Below are 19,800 nucleotides of genomic sequence, written 5' to 3'. Positions count from 1 at the left end.
GAGACATGTACACACTGGGAGGTAACATTAGAGACATGTACACACTGGGAGGTAACATTAGAGACATGTACACACTGGGAGGTAACATTAGAGACATGTACACACTGGGAGGTAACATTAGAGACATGTACACACTGGGAGGTAACATTAGAGACATGTACACACTGGGAGGTAACATTAGAGACATGTACACACTGGGAGGTAACATTAGAGACATGTACACACTGGGAGGTAACATTAGAGACATGTACACACTGGGAGGTAACATTAGAGACACTGGGAGGTGACATTAGAGATGCTTTAGTTAATCTACCAATACAATTCTACACAGTGGTACAGAAGACTGGGGTTCAACATGGATCTTAAAGACATTAGAGCGAGGAGTGGACATTAGAGCTAGGAGTGGACATCAGAGCTAGGAGTGGACATCAGAGCGAGGAGTGGACATTAGAGCGAGGAGTGGACATTAGAGCGAGGAGTGGACATTAGAGTGAGGAGTGGACATTAGAGCGAGGAGTGGACATTAGAGCTAGGAGTGGACATCAGAGCTAGGAGTGGACATTAGAGCGAGGAGTGGACATTAGAGCGAGGAGTGGACATTAGAGCGAGGAGTGGACATCAGAGCTAGGAGTGGACATTAGAGCGAGGAGTGGACATTAGAGTGAGGAGTGGACATCAGAGCTAGGAGTGGACATTAGAGCTAGGAGTGGACATTAGAGCGAGGAGTGGACATCAGAGCTAGGAGTGGACATCAGAGCTAGGAGTGGACATTAGAGCGAGGAGTGGACATTAGAGCGAGGAGTGGACATTAGAGCGAGGAGTGGACATCAGAGCGAGGAGTGGACATTAGAGCTAGCAAAACAATTATTTATTATATGTATTTATAAAATATCGCAATATATTGCTCTATCAATTATTTCCCCCACCCTTACTACCTATCATAGCAGAACCCAAACTACAGCTTGCCAGTTGTTTGGCCCTTTGATTCACCTGCAGTTTTCAAGCCACTAACCCCAAGTTTATGGATATAGCCAAGACATCTGGTATCAGGACCATTATTCTACAGACCTCTGGTATCAGGACCATTATTCTACAGACCTCTGGTATCAGGACCATTATTCTACAGACCTCTGGTATCAGGACCATTATTCTACAGACCTCTGGTATCAGGACCATTATTCTACAGACCTCTGGTATCAGGACCATTATTCTACAGACCTCTGGTATCTAGGGATGCCCCTGAAACCCGGTTCTAAATGGGAACCTGTACTAAATTAGAAAAAAACTGAGTATTGATAAGCTCCGACATTATCGGTTTTGCTATCAGTACTCGAGAAATTATGGATTTTACATTTTTTGAGGAATTTAAACGTTGTAAACTAATCTTGTTGGCCGTTTTCTATATCTCTCCTCCCTCGGTCTCTCTCTGCCTGCGCGAGGAGCGGGCTGTGCTGTGCTCACACACTCACTCACTCACTCACACACACACACACACACGGGTGCTGTTGTAGGCTACAGTACAGACAGCTCTGCTCTCATCATGGCGGACAGAACGAAACGTTCCAAAGTCTGGGTCTATTTTACTAAAGTCGATGCTGACAACGCTTGTTGCCACAAGTGCAACAAGACATTTGCCAGTAATGTATAAGCGCTGGTACTCGTCAATGTGGCTGGCGGGGAGCTAACGTTATTAGCCTGAGCTCCGGTAGTCTCTCGAGTAGAGTAATGGCCGACATTCCGGAAGTAAAAAAACGAATGAGAGCTTCTGATTGGTGGTAAGAACAGCAGAGGTGGGTGTAAGCGGTGTGACGTAATTGGCAGAATCGACTGTCAATCAAAATAGTATTGTATGACTCCGACTTCAGCATCATGATTATAAAATAAAACGCACATGGCATGGTGGAATACCATAAACATATTTCTTGATGTTTCCTTTTTTTAAGTAAGTAAAGAGGCCTATGTTCATATCAGTGAGCACAATTTGTAACACAAAAAGAGAGATGTGTAGCCTATTTATTTATTTAATATTTTATTTATTCATTTTATTATTTTATTTGTTGCCATGCAACTGTTTGTTTGAACTTTTGCTGTATTTTTTTTTTATTTTATCTTACATTTGTTGTTAATTATAAAAACTCTAATTCAGACACATTTAAAACATTGCTGCTGCTGTTGCTGCTGAAGAAATTATATTTATATAGTTATATAAAAGAATAATAAAGCAATGTCGATTCTGTTCTTAATTAATTGTTTTTTTTTTCGTGCAAAATAATCAAAAAGAACCGATAAGAGTATCGATAAGAGTAGTAGTATCGATAAAATCCTAACGATACCCATCCCTACTGGTATCGGGTCCATTATTCTACAGACCTCTGGTATCAGGACCATTATTCTACAGACCTCTGGTATCAGGACCATTATTCTACAGACCTCTGGTATCAGGACCATTATTCTACAGATCTCTGGTATCGGGACCATTATTCTACAGTCATAACTAAGCGCCCCCTATAGTGCGATAACTGCTAATGCATGATCTAATTCTGTCTGTAGGAGTGGTGGATGGCGCCCCCTACAGTATGATAACAGATTTCCCCTGGCTGAGGACGCTGAGGACGGCGGACCCAAACAGCTACGCCCGCTACGACTTTGAAGACGATGAGAGCAGTGAGTAACTATTAAAAAAAATATATATATTATAATTTATTATATAATTTATTGATTATATGATTATGATTGGAAATGATTATTATGATGATATGAGCATGAGGATGGTTGGTTATAGATTAGGCGATAAAGACTGAGCAGGAAGTGGTTGGTTATAGATTAGGCGATAAAGACTGAGCAGGAAGTGGTGGTTGGTTATAGATTAGTCTATAAAGACTGAGCAGGAAGTGGTTGGTTATAGATTAGTCTATAAAGACTGAGCAGGAAGTGGTTGGTTATAGATTAGGCGATAAAGACTGAGCAGGAAGTGGTGGTTGGTTATAGATTAGTCTATAAAGACTGAGCAGGAAGTGGTTGGTTAGAGATGAGTCTATAAAGACTGAGCAGGAAGTGGTTGGTTAGAGATGAGTCTATAAAGACTGAGCAGGAAGTGGTTGGTTAGAGATGAGTCTATAAAGACTGAGCAGGAAGTGGTTGGTTAGAGATGAGTCTATAAAGACTGAGCAGGAAGTGGTTGGTTAGAGATTAGTCTATAAAGACTGAGCAGGAAGTGGTTGGTTATAGATTAGGCGATAAAGACTGAGCAGGAAGTGGTTGGTTATAGATTAGTCTATAAAGACTGACCTAATCTCTTTCCCTGTGTCTGTTTTGTCCCTCCCCAGCCACCATATATGCCCCTCGGCGTAAAGGACAGCTGTCGGCTGACATCTGCATGGAGACGATCGGGGAGGAGATCTCTGAGCGGAGGCAGAGCCGGCGGGGCGTGTTCCAGAGGGTGGTGGTCCTCTTCCTGCACCACTGTGACACGTCGGGGGAACCCGTGGACGACGACTACATCTAGAGACGACGCACCGGTCCAGCACGTCCGCTTAAAAACTGCCTCTGGGATCCCGAGTCTAGGAACTCCAGTTCTGGGATGAGTTCAGTTCCCGGAGTCCCGTGTTTCTGGCTCAGAATCCAGAAAAGGAAAAGGTTTTGGATCCAAAATGTTGGAACTTCATCACTTCTAGACGTGGACAATGGGTGACATCTAGAAATTCTGTTTCTAGGGTCCAAGTCTAGATACTGTGCCTCTAGAAAGAGATCTAGAAAAGCTCATTCTAGATCCGGTCTGCCGGGCGGCAGGATGGACGTGGCGGCGCCTCACAGTCTGCATAGACCTCTCAAGTGTTATTCTGAAAAGAAAGAAATCTATCTTGAAGCTCCGGCTTGTCTTTTGGTGAAGATTAACCGCGTTCCTCTTACTTCACAGCAGTTCTGTCCTTTAACGCACAGACGGGTCGGGACTCAGAAGGAAAACTCTGTTTTACAGAAAGTTTACGTTTTGCTATCTAGCCTTATTTTTAAGAGCCACATTGCTAACAATTAAGGAGTGGGTGTTGCAGTTTAGGTCCACCCCCACTATGAGAACCTAGAGTTGGTGACGTCAGGTGACCTGATCTGGTGACGTCAGGTGACCTGAGCTGGTGACGTCAGGTGACCTGAGCTGCAATGCTAAGCTAGGTTTGGCTGCCGATTATTCCCTTTTTTTTTTTATTGCCGCTTCAGTAAATCTTTTGTACAGAAAATTGTAAATCCTCTGCCTTATCGAAGAGAATATGATTAGAATACTTGACTCGAGGCCGAACGCCTGCATGAACCAACAGCTTGGGCCAATCCTTTAATAACCCGTTAATTTCCCCCGTAGAGACCGCGGAGAGAGACGCACATGAGAGGTCTATGCCAGAACATGTTCCTTGACTGGAGAGCGAGACGTTGGTTCAGGACATGTGTTTGGTGTTCTTGTGCAAGCGACGCTGGTTTGAATCCTGGCCTGTTCACGTGACATGCTGCAGTATACGAGCAGAGGCTAAAAACGAACTTATGGCTACAGAGAGGAGGAAGGGGCGTTCGTTGCCTAACATACACTTTGACTAAGATTTATTTGTTTTTAAGTATGGATTTGGACCCTATTGTTAGAATCAAACTGGCTAAAGCCGGAATTTAAAAAGTGAACCAAGTAGAGGCTGATTTAGTTTGTGTTCAATCTGGACCAGAACCAGAGGCTTCAACTGGACCTTTAGAACACACTCTTATGAATGCATAATGTTTGTGAAATGTAAGTGTCATAACACATTCCTAATACGTAGTTAAATAATGTGCCACTGTGGACGGTCTTCCTACGTTCTCCACTGGTGTGATGTCACCTTCCTTTGGGTTTTAATGGTAATGGGAATGATAGGTGAGCATGCTGTTAAAGGGCCACTTCGTTAAAAAAAAACAATGCCGAATTATTTTGCACATAATCTCACAGATCCAAAAAGCCAGTGATCGATGACATTGAATCCTTGTGTTATGTTAATTACAGCTTAATGAAATGATAAGGCAGCAGTCTCTATAAAACGAGGTGTTGTGTTAATTACAGCTCAATGAAATGATAAGGTAGCAGTCTCTATAAGACAAGGTGTTGCTGTTTTTTTCCATCTACATAATTTAATGGAGCTGTAATTAACACAACACAAGGATTCAATGCCCCCAATGACATCACTGGTGGCCATATTCAGACTAATTTACCCTCCATAACGAGTCAAGTGAAGTGCCCTTTTAATGGCCCTCAACCCTCAACTACACTACTGACTTATGTGTTATAAATGTGTTATGAGGCTATTATTTCACAAGCACAATGTATTCATGTGTCGTAGAGTAATGGAAGTGTTCTGAACGTCCAGGTTCTGTCGGACGTCTGGTGTCGGTCCATGTCACCGCTGTGCTCCTGGGACATGAGGCACTCAACATGCACTTCATTTTCCTTGCTTTTAACCATTATTTCCTGTTTTGTTTTTCATATTGTCTTTTGGTCACGTCGATGGACAAGCTTATTCACACATTTTTAGTTAGAATGAAACATCTTTGAAGTGGTCTTTCTTTGCGTTTGGGCCAAACCTGAGCTCCACCCAGGTATCACCCTGAGCTCCACCCAGGTATCACCCTGAGCTCCACCCAGGTATCACCCTGAGCTCCACCCAGGTATCACCCTGAGCTCCACCCAGGTATCACCCTGAGCTCCACCCAGGTATCACCCTGAGCTCCACCCAGGTATCACCCTGAGCTCCACCCAGGTATCACCCTGAGCTCCACCCAGGTATCACCCTGAGCTCCACCCAGGTATCACCCTGAGCTCCACCCAGGTATCACCCTGAGCTCCACCCAGGTATCACCCTGAGCTCCACCCAGGTATCACCCTGAGCTCCACCCAGGTATCACCCTGAGCTCCACCCAGGTATCAACCTGAGCTCGACCTGCGTGACGCAAACGTGTTTGTCATGAGGTCAAATAACCAGTCTAGCCCATGGATGCTGTCTGGAGCTGCCTTGTTTTCCTATTGGCTGTCTGTGACGAGAGGAGGGAGAGACCGAAACCAGTGTAGTGCATTTAAAGGGACAGTCCACATTTTAAAGAAATAAACCGGGGTGACCTTTTCGGTCTGCCCAAAACACATTGAACACCAGTGCTTCTCTGTCTGAGATACTGGAAGCAGAAGATGTTGGCAGGTGTTATGTTGCCAAGCATGCTAGTGTACGTCGAGGATAGTTAATGAATATTGCATAGAATTGATGTCCCATGGCCCCATTGACTACCACTAGCGTGTTTAGCATGATGCTAACATTTTCTAAGTTAGATAGGCCTCTTAAAGATGTGGACTATCGGCGGCTATGTGGCGCAGTGGGCAAGGCGCTCACAACGAATGCTGGAGACTAGGCTCGAACAGGATGCCTCCTGTTCGAGCCCCACTCTCCACATTGCTTTCAGTTTAGCTGGTCGTCCACAGTAATACACATTGGCCGTATTAGGGGGTGGGAAACTGAAGGGTGGGGATCGGGCGTTGTGGACAGCGACTCCTACAGGTCGGTTGGTGCGCCTGCGCAGTAGAATCAAGAAGCGACGGGGGCGGGGCCCCTCCAAAGCCCAGACCCCCGACGCTGAAAGATCGAGCCTCGCAGGTGAAAAGATGCGACGGCTGTTACCTCGAGTATCGGAGGGGACTCGTGCTATGTATGACTTAGTCCACATTGCAGCCGGCTTGTGGGAGGCAAGAAACAACGTTCGAAAGACAGGGGAGGGTTGAATTGGACGATATGAAAATTGGGATGGGAGAAAAATAGAAAAAAAAAGATGTGGACTATCTTTTTAAATTAGATGGGCCTCTTAAAGATGTGGACTATCTCTTTAAATCCATCTGGAGAATGACAGGTATAATCCACTGCCATAGATTGAGCCTGTCTAAGGCTACTAATGCTGCTACACTCACACACACACACAAACACACAGAGAGAGAGGTAGTAGTCCGTGTAGAAGTGCCCTTAAACTGATTTGTCAAAGAAAAAAATATTTGTTGTTTTTTTATTTGTATTTATTTAGCCTTTTAGTTTTTTCTTTTTATGTTTTTTCCTCTGGGTTTGGAAGGTTGTGTGGGTGCGTGTGTGTATACTGTGCTGTGTGTGTGTTGGTGTTTATTGCACAGCCATGTTTACCTCAGGAAGAGGAAGATGAACGATAGAAACGACGGCTGAATCTGAGAGAAAACTAAAAAAGGAGAATAACGGACTGTCCCCCGTGTACGACTTCTTCTGTCCCTTCCTGCTAGATGACGTCCTCAGAGACGACACAACATGTCTTCGTCTGTCCCTTCCTGCTAGATGACGTCCTCAGAGATGACACAACATGTCTTCGTCTGTCCCTTCCTGCTAGATGACGTCCTCAGAGATGACACAACATGTCTTCGTCTGTCCCTTCCTGCTAGATGACGTCCTCAGAGATGACACAACATGTCTTCGTCTGTCCCTTCCTGCTAGATGACGTCCTCAGAGACGACACAACATGTCTTCGTCTGTCCCTTCCTGCTAGAGGACGTCCTCAGAGACGACACAACATGTCTTCATCTGTCCCTTCCTGCTAGAGGACGTCCTCAGAGACGACACATGTCTTCGTCTGTCCCTTCCTGCTAGGAACGTGTTTTCTCAAAGTGAAAGAGGACGTGGGAGTATTTTATGAGCCGGATCCAGGGGGGCGGGGCCAGGGGAGGGGGGCGGGGCCAGGGGAGGGGGGCGGGGCCAGGGGAGGGGGGCGGTGGTGGGAAATGTCCTTCTCTGCTTTGAATCTCAAGTTACACATGCTGTTCTTTTTGTTTTGTTTTTGTTTTCTCCAGGTTTTGTAAGTAATATCCGTTTCTTTTTAGGAGCAGCATATACAATTTTTGTTGGTAACTTGTGTTTTGAGGAGTGGTATTCAAATAAATGTATTATTATTGTTAATGTTATTATTATTGTTATCATTTACTACTACTAAAACTGTAGCACTTAACTAATTCAGCGCCGCAGGCCTAGAGCATCTTTGTTCCTACTACGCCACCGCTCTAAGAGATAGGAATGCGTGGCGGTGTTTGCAGGGCTATATTATAGCTATGGATACAATACTATGGCTCATTTGACATCAACTATCCATTTTTGTGAAAAAGAAAAAAGTATTTCATGTATACGTTTGTGTGTTATACCGTGGTGAATATAAGTATAGTTACAGAGTGATCCTGGCTAATTCCATAAAACGGCGCTATGGAGGAATACGTGAATTTTACTAAAAGCATTGGCGTTGCTCGCCTGGACACGCTATTATTTCCAAATCAAATGTATATAATAGGATACATTATATATAATGTATATAATGCATTTAATTTCATCATGAATGCATGAAAGGGGCGGGGGGTCATTTTTTGATGCTTTGATCGTCACCAACGGCATACATTCTGGAGTACGTATCACATGGTCGTTGCGTTCGAGGTGAAATCATGGTTGGATCAAAGCAGGATTGATGTCATATAGTCCTTACCTTCACTAGGAGGTACCCCAAAAAGAATACTTCAATTGTCTGATCGCGATTTCCAGTATTGGTGTCCATCGCGTCGCCAACATAATCCACCACAACACGTGCATTGGGGGCATTGGACGCGTTCCAATGCCATCGAGTGAACCGCTAGACTCGCCTGACCAAGAAAACTGCGCCCGGAGACATTTGAATGTAACACCGGGTATGAAAAAAAAAGGTTCCGAAGGGTGGGCGATACTGCCACCTACCTGGATGCAGCCGGTATTGCACTCTAGCGATCTCAGAGTGGTTCCCTACTGTAACCCTGAGGTCCGTGTGAGAGAAATAAATAAAAATATAGAATAAAAGAAATAACGATGAAAACCCGACTATACTCGGGTCTGGTGCTGAACGGTTGGCGAGTTAACCCGACTTTCCTCGGGTCTGGCGCTGATTGAGTTAAGGGCCCAGCGGTGAGTTAAGGGCCCCCCCCCCCCACAGATGGTCTTTGTTACATTGGTGCGATCACAGAGCTGTAACTATTATGGGACGGGTGGAGGATCAGCCCCCCCCTTCTCCAAATCAGGTGTCATGATTTGTGCAAGTAACAAACTCCTGGTCTGATCTGGGACCAGTGTTCTAATCTACAGCACCAACCAACGCACCCCTTGGTTCAAACAGAGTTCTGGTCCCAGTGCTTGCATCACCACACCGGTTATACAAGGAATGTTGAATGTTTTGTTTGCACAGTAAGATGGCATTTACTTAACCATACTACTGACTGTCTTAGTGTAGAGCTATGGTAGATGCTCTGTACCCGACTGTCTTACTGTAGAGCTATGGTAGATGCTCTGTACCTGACTGTAGAGCTATGGTAGATGATCTGTACTTACTGTAGAGCTATGGTAGATGATCTGTACTTACTGTTGAGCTATGGTAGATGATCTGTACTTACTGTTGAGCTATGGTAGATGATCTGTACTTACTGTAGAGCTATGGTAGATGCTATGTACCTCACTGTAGAGCTATGGTAGATGCTATGTACCTGACTGTCTTAATGTAGAGCTATGGTAGATGATCTGTACTTACTGTAGAGCTATGGTAGATGCTATGTACCTCACTGTAGAGCTATGGTAGATGCTATGTACCTCACTGTAGAGCTATGGTAGATGCTATGTACCTGACTGTCTTAATGTAGAGCTATGGTAGATGCTATGTACCTCACTGTAGAGCTATGGTAGATGATCTGTACTTACTGTAGAGCTATGGAAGATGCTCTGAACTTACTGTAGAGCTATGGTAGATGATCTGTACTTACTGTAGAGCTATGGTAGATTATCTGTACTTACTGTAGAGCTATGGTAGATTATCTGTACTTACTGTAGAGCTATGGTAGATGATCTGTACTTACTGTAGAGCTATGGAAGATGCTCTGAACTTACTGTAGAGCTATGGAAGATGCTCTGAACTTACTGTAGAGCTATGGTAGATGATCTGTACTTACTGTAGAGCTATGGCAGACTACAAGGGCGCCTCCCTCAAACTGAACAGTGACATCTCCTTAGCAAATGACCTCAATACCTTCTATGCGAGGTTTGATGCTGGTAATAACAACACCAGCTCACAAGCCACGGCAATGGGGGGGGGGGGGGGGGGGGGTCGGCTGCTGATGGAGGCGCAGTGTTCAGGGTAACAGAGCATGAGGTGAGGCGGACCTTTAAAAAAGTGAATATCAGGAAGGCAGCAGGTCCGGACGGCATCCCCGGCCGCGTCCTAAAAGTCTGTGCCGACCAACTGGCCCCAGTATTCACTGACATATTTAACCTGTCCTTAGAACAGGCTGTCATCCCCACCTGCCTGAAGAAGTCGACTATTATCCCTGTACCCAAAAAATCCAAGCCTGCTTGCCTCAACGACTACCGCCCTGTAGCTCTCACCTCCATAGCCATGAAGTGCTTTGAGAAGCTAGTAAAGGGCTACATCTGCTCCTCCCTCCCCATCAACATGGACCCCCTGCAATTTGCATACCGCCCCAACAGGTCCACGGAGGACGCCATAGCCCATGTGCTGCACACAGCAGCATCACACCTGGACAAGAGGCAGGGGAACTATGTGAGAATGCTATTCATCGACTACAGCTCGGCATTCAATACCATAGTCCCCTCCATACTCATAGCCAAGCTCAGGGACCTGGGCTTGAACTATGACCTCTGCCAGTGGGTCTTGGACTTCCTGACTGGCAGACCCCAGGTGGTGAGAGCAGGCAACTGCACCTCCTCATCCATCACCCTCAACATAGGGGCCCCCCAGGGCTGTGTTCTGAGTCCCCTCCTCTACTCCCTGTACACACACGACTGTGTGGCTCAGCGGAGTAGCAATACAATCATCAAATTTGCTGACGACACAGTGGTGGTGGGCCTGATCTCTGCCAACGACGAGAGGGCCTACCTGGAAGAGGTCAAGGTCCTGGCGGGATGGTGCCAGGAAAACAGCCTCTCCCTGAACGTCAGCAAAACAAAGGAGATGATTGTGGACTTCAGGAGGTCGGGGGTCAAGGACTACAGCCCCCTCAGCATCGACGGGGCACCGGTTGAGAGAGTCAACAGCTTTAAGTACCTCGGAGCCTACATATCCGAGGACTTGACATGGACCACACACATTGACAGTGTTGTGAAGAAGGCACGACAACGCCTCTACTTCCTCAGGCGCCTAAGGAAGTTCCAAGTCAGTCAGAAGATCCTTAAGAACTTCTACTCATGTACAATAGAGAGCATCTTGACCGGCAACATCACCTCCTGGTTTGGGAATAGCACTGCACAAGACCGAAGCAGACTACAAAGAGTGACACGTTCAGCCGAACGCACAATTGGAGGGGGGCTCCCCACCCTCCAGAACATTTACAACAAGCGTTGCAAGGGCAAGGCTAAGAGAATCATTAAAGACTCCAGTCACCCGAACAACTGCCTCTTTGAACTGCTGCGGTCAGGCAAGCGATACCGGAGTCTCAAGGCGAGCACAGAAAGACTCAGAAGAAGCTTCTATCCCCAGGCCATCAGGCTGCTAAACGAACAATGAACACTACACAACAACAACCACCAAACGCACATAGCACACACATCCACACGCACACACTCACTTTAAACAAACACACTGTAGCACCCACTCCACACACTTTATAGCACACACCCACTTTAAACAAACACACTGTAGCACCCACTCCCCACACTTTATATTTATTGATGAAGGATTGCACTACAACTCGTACACCTTACTGTAAATTGTACCTAAATTGTACCTCATCCCATTTCTGCTTTGCACTATATAGTACTGTACATTAGTACACTGCATAGTATTGTATATTATATGGTAACTCAGAACATTGTACATATGTCTATACCGAACACTGTGACCTCATTTTCTTCTTCTAAATTACATGCTATACTATGTTATTTGATACTATCTATCAACATACTATCTATTTACATGGGGGACCCTGATGTAAACAAGACGAAAGTCTTTCTCTGGTCTGCATCCCCTTAACAATTGTGTGTATTGAGCTGTACTGTATTGTACCCATTCTGCAATCTGTTAATAAAGTTTTCAATCAATCAATTCAATCAATAGCACAGTCTCTGGAGCGTAACAGTAAGAAGCATTTTGTATGAAAGTATTCTGTACTTCTGTATGACAACTATTAAAGAAACTAGAAACTGGTAGATTATCTGTACTTACTGTAGAGCTATGGTAGATTATCTGTACTTACTGTAGAGCTATGGTAGATGATCTGTACTTACTGTAGAGCTATGGTAGATGATCTGTACTTACTGTAGAGCTATGGTAGATCTGTACTTACTGTAGAGCTATGGTAGATGATCTGTACTTACTGTAGAGCTATGGTAGATGATCTGTACTTACTGTAGAGCTATGGTAGATTATCTGTACTTACTGTAGAGCTATGGTAGATGATCTGTACTTACTGTAGAGCTATGGTAGATGATCTGTACTTACTGTAGAGCTATGGTACAGAAGATGCTCTGAACTTGGGGAATCCAGCCAACTGTCTCTGCACCCCACTCTGTTTTAAGGAGATGGAACGCTGACTGAGCCCAAAACATATGAACTCTACAGTGATTTAATTTATACTGCCTGTAAATAACCGTTATATTATGTTAAAGTGATATTAGCCGAGCTTCTACAGGTCTTCAGGCTGGGGTTCTATTCGTTGGCTCAGGAAGTGTTGGGGACCGTGGAGGCCTCTTGTGATTCGAATGAGGATGTACTGACCAGAGGGCTCTGGGGTGTAGCGTGATGATGTACTGACCAGCGGGCTCTGGGGTGTAGCGTGATGATGTACTAACCAGCGGGCTCTGGGGTGTAGCGTGTCAAAAGATCAAAACATCTTATTGGAACTCAAACCGTTGAAACACTTTGAGACGTGGAGGTTGTTCTTCGACCTCTGAAATAACAGTGACTGCTCTTTTTTGTTTGTTTTTTTATCCACTTTTTCCTCCCCATTTTCATTTTTCTCCCATCCCAATTTTGTATTTCCAATTCTTCCCTCCCCTGTCTTGAACGTTGCTAGACTATGCCTCCCACTGGTCGGCTGTAGTGAGGATAGAAGCCTTGCATCACGTGTCCCCTCCGGTACACGAGGAGGCAGCCTGTCGCATCTTTTCACCGCAGCAGCTCGATCTCTCAGTGGCGAGGAGTAACGCGTGGGAGGCTCACGCTGCCCCCGCTACTTCCTGTTTCCGCCGCACCGGCGTCACCCAAGTCAAGTCAAGTCAATAGTTTTAATTGTCACGGCATACAGGTATACAATGAAATGCGGGTGGTCTTGCCCGCGACGATGTGCAATACAGTGGTACAACATATAATAGAATCCAATAAAAATACAGTGGTACAACATATAATAGAATCCAATAAAAACAACAGTGCAATAAACAGGTAACATGGTGTGACATCTCGGTATCTGTACATAGTATTTACAGAGCATATAGGACATGCTAGGTAGCTTTAGTAGTGCAATACACTGTTCCTGTTATACTAATTTAAAGTGGCCTTTCCTCTTGGCCATAAGTGTGTGTGAATGAATGAATGAATGAAAACTTTATTAACAGATTGCAGAATGGGTACAGTACAGTACAGCTCAATACATACAATTGTTAAGGGGATGCAGACCAGAGAAAGACTTTCGTCTTGTTTACATCAGGGTCCCCCATCAGGGGGGGGGGGGGGGGGTTGGGTAGGAGGGGTGGGTGGGGGACACTGTACAACTGTACAAACAACACTGTACATTGGATTATTGACAAGACCATACTTGGTAATTTACTGTACATTGGAGGGGGTTGTGTTCGGATATTTACAGGGGCCAGTTTCGAGTTGCAGTCTCCCTTAGGTGTTTTTTGAGAGTGTTTTTGAAAGTGGGTAGTGATTCACATTCCTTTACAGCTTTGGGTAGGGCGTTCCACATTGATGTGGCATAATTGCGAAACGTGTTTAGTCCCTTGTTTGAGCCGAATCTGGGTTTAACATGATTTGTGGAGCTCCCTCTGGTGTTGTGATCGTGGTATTCACTGACCTTTGGGAAGTATTTTGTCATGTACATGGGTACCTTGGTCGTGTAGTGTATCTTGTAGACCAGGCCCATTGCAAGTTGCTGTACTCTGTCGTCTACTCTAAGCCATCCTAGGTTGTCAAAGTGGGCAGGGGTGAGGTGGGTTCTAGGAGTAAGGTCAAGCAGTAGTCTGACCAGTTTGTTTTGAGATGTTTGTAATTTTGTTTTTAGCGCCTTTGAGGTGCTTTGGTACCATGAGGTGCAAGCATAGTCGTAGTACCCTTGAATGAGTGCTCCTGCTAGAGTCTTCAGGGTATTCTTGTTTACCAGTGAGGAGATCCGGTACAAGAATCGTGTTCGTTGGTTGACTTTTTTTTATTACATTGGATGCCATTTTGTCACAGGAAAGATTTGCCTCTAGGATGGAACCCAGGTAGGTAATATCTTCTTTCCTTGTGACAATATTGTCACCCACTGTAACTGAGAAGCCGTCGGTCTTGCTGAGTTTGTTATTTGAACCGAAGAGAATGGACTCTGTTTTGCCCATGTGTAATGATAGTTTGTTATCAGCGAGCCATATGCAGATTTTGCCTAGTTCTGAGCTGAGGGTTTTTTCAACCTGTAACTTGTTCTTGTCAGAGACCAGCAGGGCTGAGTCGTCCGCAAACAGGAACAAGTTGCAGTCACAAGCTGACGACATGTCATTTGCATAAATTAGGAACAGTAGCGGACCTAGTATGCTTCCTTGTGGAACACCACAGTTTACTGTGAGGGGGGGGGATAGGGTACCGTTTACCTCCACCATCTGCTCTCTCCCCTCCAGGTAGGATTGCATCCAGCTCACTGATAGATTATCAAAACCAATTGCTTTTAGCTTGTCAATCAGAATGGTGTGATTGACAGTGTCGAAGGCCTTTTGTAGGTCCAGCATGACCATGCCGCAGTATTTGCCCGCGTCCACCTCTTGTTTGATGTGGTCGTTTAAATAGAGAAGGCATGTGTCAGTGGAGTGGGATGTTCTGAAGCCAGATTGGAATTCGTAGATTAGATTTTTTTCCGCAAGGTATTTTTCGACCTGTTCGTATACAATTTTTTCCATGACTTTCGAGATGGAGGTAAGGATAGAAACAGGGCGGTAGTTGCCTGGGTCTAATTTACTGCCTTTTTTGTGCAGAGGGGTCACTCTCGCAATTTTGAAGTCCTTGGGGACGTGTCCCTGTTTTATGGAGAGGTTTATTATGTGTGTGATGACTGGGGTGATGGCGGCTGCTGAGTCTCTGAGGAATTTGGAGGGGATGTTGTCATGGCCAGTGGCCTTGTTGGGTTGGAGGGCGCTCAGTTTTTTGAGTACCTCATCTGTTGTTACCATTTCCAGTTTGAAGTCGTCTTTGTGGACCCCTAGGTTCTTGTAGTATGCTACTATGTGTTCTACCCCATAATGCCCTGAGTGGGAGGGTAGTTTGTTTACCAGTGTTGTGGCTATGTTTGTGAAGAAACTATTTAAGTAATTGGCTACATCCAGCTTTTCTGTGATGAGCGTGTTGTCCGTCTTTATGTTTATGTTTGAGAATCTGGTTTTAAGTTTTTTACTGCAGCCTAGTTGGTTATTGAGTAATTTCCAAAGTTCACGCGGTTTGTTTTTGTTTTCCTCAGTTTTGTCATTGATGAATTTTTTCTTTGCTGTTTTGATCATGGAGTTTACATCATTTCTTAGTCTGTTTCTTTCCAGTTTGAGTTCAGTCACGTGGGCTTGGAGTTCACTGCTCGTGCTTATGTTAAGCTTTGACTGACTTTTACGAAACTCAGAGCATTTTTTGTCTCTGGTTTTCATAGCGGTCAGTATTTCAGCGTGCATCCACGGCTCAGCGCGATTTTTTACCCTGGTGGTTCTTAGGGGGGCCATGTTGTTTAGTATCGTTGAAAATTTGGTTTTGAAGCCAAGCCATGTTTCTTCAACCAGTGTACCATTGAGTTCATCTGACCAGTCCAGACTTTCCAGTTCAAGGTTAAAGGCCTCGCTAGAGTAGGTTTTTAGGTCTCTAGATGTGACCGTTTTGTGACACTATGTGTGTGTGCCGCATGAGTGTTAAAGTGGCTGCTAGTGTGTGAGCGTGCTCAGCGTGCGTGTCTTGTGTGTGCTTGTGTGTGGATAGTTCAGTTTCTGTGGCTCTCAATGTTCATTGTTCAAGGCTCTGATGGCCTGGGGGAAGAAGCTGAGCCTAAGCCTCTCCATCCTAGTAACTGGGGTTCGCAGGCGTCTGCCTGACCTCAGCAGCTGGAACAGGCTGTTATTGGGGTGGTGGGGGTCTTTCATTATTCTGCAGGCTCTGGATTTGCACCTCTTGTTGTATAGAACCTGCAGGGTAGGTAGCGCAATACCCGTGGTACGCTCGGCTGAGCGCACCACTCTCTGTAGGGCCTTCTTGTCCTGTGCCGTGCTGTTTCCATACCAGGCAGTGATGTTTCCGGTCAAGATGCTCTCTACAGCTCCTGAGTAGAAGGACTGGAGTATCTTCCCCGATACTCTGAACTTCCTTAACTGTCTCAGGTGGTAGAGGCGCTGCTTCGCTTTCTTTACTACTGTGTCTGTGTGTGTTGACCATGTCAGATCCTCTGAGATGTGGACCCCCAGGTACTTGAAGCTGCTCACCCTGTCCACGGTAGCCCCGTTAATCATCAGTGGTGTGTGTGTCTCCTGCTGTCCTCTCCTATAATCCACAATCGGCTCCTTGGTTTTACCAATGTTCAGGAGCAGGCTGTTGTCCTGGCACCAACGTTCCAGTACCTCAACCTCCTCCCGGTAGGCCTTCTCGTCTTTGTCCGAGATCAGCTCCACCACCACCGTGTCGTCTGCGAACTTCACTATGGAGTTGGAGCTGAACTTGGCCACACAATCGTGTGTGTAGAGTGAGTACAGCAGGGGGCTTAGAACACAGCCCTGGGGGGACCCGATGCTCAGGGTGATGGTGTTGGAGGTCTGACCCCCCACCCTGACCGCCTGGGGTCTTTCACTCAGAAAGTCCAGTACCCAGGCGCTCAGGGCGGAGCTCAGACCTAGCTCGATCAGCTTGTCCACCCAACCGACCTGTAGGAGTCGCTGTCCACAACGTCCAATCCCCACCCACCGGCTTTCCCACCCTCTAACACTGCCAATTGTGTTAGTATGACGGCCGGCCAAGCCGGTAGCAACGCCGAGAGCTGGGCTCGATACCAGCATCTCCTGCGTTAGTGGCGAGCGCCTTGCCCACTCAGCCGCCTTGAGAGTGACTGCTCTGAGGAGAATTGGAAGTACCTTTGTATCGAGCCGTTGAGTGGAAGTTGATGGACCCCTGGGCCGCTGTGGCAGCCGCCTGTATATAAAGCTGCCCTGTACAGGTGTGGAGGCTGCCTGTATATAAAGCTGCCCTGTACAGGTGTGGAGGCCCCCTGTATATAAAGCTGCCCTGTACAGGTGTGGAGGCTGCCTGTATATAAAGCTGCCCTGTACAGGTGCTGTGGAGGCTGCCTGTATATAAAGCTGCCCTGTACAGGTGTGGTGGAGGCCCCCTGTATATAAAGCTGCCCTGTACAGGTGTGGAGGCCCCCTGTATATAAAGCTGCCCTGTACAGGTGTGGTGGAGGCCCCCTGTATATAAAGCTGCCCTGTACAGGTGTGGAGGCTGCCTGTATATAAAGCTGCCCTGTACAGGTGTGGAGGCCGCCTGTATATAAAGCTGCCCTGTACAGGTGTGGAGGCCGCCTGTATATAAAGCTGCCCTGTACAGGTGTGGAGGCCGCCTGTATATAAAGCTGCCCTGTACAGGTGTGGAGGCCGCCTGTATATAAAGCTGCCCTGTACAGGTGTGGAGGCCCCCTGTATATAAAGCTGCCCTGTACAGGTGTGGAGGCCGCCTGTATATAAAGCTGCCCTGTACAGGTGTGGAGGCTGCCTGTATATAAAGCTGCCCTGTACAGGTGTGGAGGCTGCCTGTATATAAAGCTGCCCTGTACAGGTGTGGAGGCCCCCTGTATATAAAGCTGCCCTGTACAGGTGTGGAGGCTGCCTGTATATAAAGCTGCCCTGTACAGGTGTGGAGGCTGCCTGTATATAAAGCTGCCCTGTACAGGTGTGGAGGCCGCCTGTATATAAAGCTGCCCTGTACAGGTGTGGAGGCTGCCTGTATATAAAGCTGCCCTGTACAGGTGTGGAGGCTGCCTGTATATAAAGCTGCCCTGTACAGGTGTGGAGGCTGCCTGTATATAAAGCTGCCCTGTACAGGTGTGGAGGCCCCCTGTATATAAAGCTGCCCTGTACAGGTGCTGTGGAGGCTGCCTGTATATAAAGCTGCCCTGTACAGGTGTGGAGGCTGCCTGTATATAAAGCTGCCCTGTACAGGTGTGGAGGCTGCCTGTATATAAAGCTGCCCTGTACAGGTGTGGAGGCTGCCTGTATATAAAGCTGCCCTGTACAGGTGTGGTGGAGGCCCCCTGTATATAAAGCTGCCCTGTACAGGTGTGGAGGCTGCCTGTATATAAAGCTGCCCTGTACAGGTGTGGAGGCCCCCTGTATATAAAGCTGCCCTGTACAGGTGTGGAGGCCGCCTGTATATAAAGCTGCCCTGTACAGGTGTGGAGGCTGCCTGTATATAAAGCTGCCCTGTACAGGTGTGGAGGCTGCCTGTATATAAAGCTGCCCTGTACAGGTGTGGAGGCTGCCTGTATATAAAGCTGCCCTGTACAGGTGTGGAGGCTGCCTGTATATAAAGCTGCCCTGTACAGGTGTGGAGGCTGCCTGTATATAAAGCTGCCCTGTACAGGTGTGGAGGCCCCCTGTATATAAAGCTGCCCTGTACAGGTGCTGTGGAGGCTGCCTGTATATAAAGCTGCCCTGTACAGGTGTGGAGGCTGCCTGTATATAAAGCTGCCCTGTACAGGTGTGGAGGCTGCCTGTATATAAAGCTGCCCTGTACAGGTGTGGAGGCCCCCTGTATATAAAGCTGCCCTATACAGGTGTGGAGGCTGCCTGTATATAAAGCTGCCCTGTACAGGTGCTGTGGAGGCTGCCTGTATATAAAGCTGCCCTGTACAGGTGTGGAGGCTGCCTGTATATAAAGCTGCCCTGTACAGGTGTGGAGGCTGCCTGTATATAAAGCTGCCCTGTACAGGTGTGGAGGCTGCCTGTATATAAAGCTGCCCTGTACAGGTGTGGAGGCCCCCTGTATATAAAGCTGCCCTGTACAGGTGCTGTGGAGGACGCTGCACTTCCATGGTTTGGTTTATATGTTTATAAGAAAAGAAGAAAAAAGGATTTCACCTAATATGATGAATAAAAATGGAAACGTGAACTGATGTAAGAACGGTGTCTGAACAGCTTTTCTCTTAGCATGTTTCTCTACTGCTTTCTAATCACCTTGTCCGTTAGCATGTTTCTCTACTTGTCTGTTAGCATGTTTCTGAACAGCTGGTCTGTTAGCATGGTTCTCTACTCCTTTCTCAACAGCTGACAGAATATATGTTTATACATTATATTATGTGTTACATTATACATACAATACATGCCCAATTTTAATATATAACTTGTATGTAATTTCCTGCTTGATCTAAATTCTGGCAGAGATTTAACGTTTATGTAAGCAATCTTGTAAATAATTATTTACATATTTATACGTCTATAGGATAGCTCTAGTTTATAATAAAACACAAGATACTTGTGCCCTAATGATGAGGATACATGCTCAATGAAGAAATCCAATCCCCTTGCC

General features: G+C 46.2%; 1 protein-coding gene across 1 annotated transcript in view; it reads left to right on the top strand.

Moving 5' to 3' along the window:
* Positions 1-6,481, top strand: part of fbxo38 (F-box protein 38) — an 86,929-nt gene extending 80,448 nt beyond the window's left edge. Inside the window, exons 17-18 of the mRNA XM_084332145.1 lie at positions 2,551-2,664; positions 3,327-6,481. Of these exons, the coding sequence (XP_084188271.1) occupies positions 2,551-2,664; positions 3,327-3,505 (293 nt within the window). The 3' untranslated portion in view covers positions 3,506-6,481. The remainder of the gene's footprint in view (positions 1-2,550; positions 2,665-3,326) is intronic.
* Positions 6,482-19,800: the final 13,319 nt, after the last annotated feature.

Source organism: Notolepis coatsorum (genome assembly GCF_963971535.1).
Source record: "Notolepis coatsorum genome assembly, chromosome: 16".
In the NCBI taxonomy this organism is placed as follows: domain Eukaryota; kingdom Metazoa; phylum Chordata; class Actinopteri; order Aulopiformes; family Paralepididae; genus Notolepis; species Notolepis coatsorum.
The sequence above is the reverse complement of the archived record's forward strand: the minus strand, read 5'-3'. Positions and strand labels throughout refer to the sequence as shown.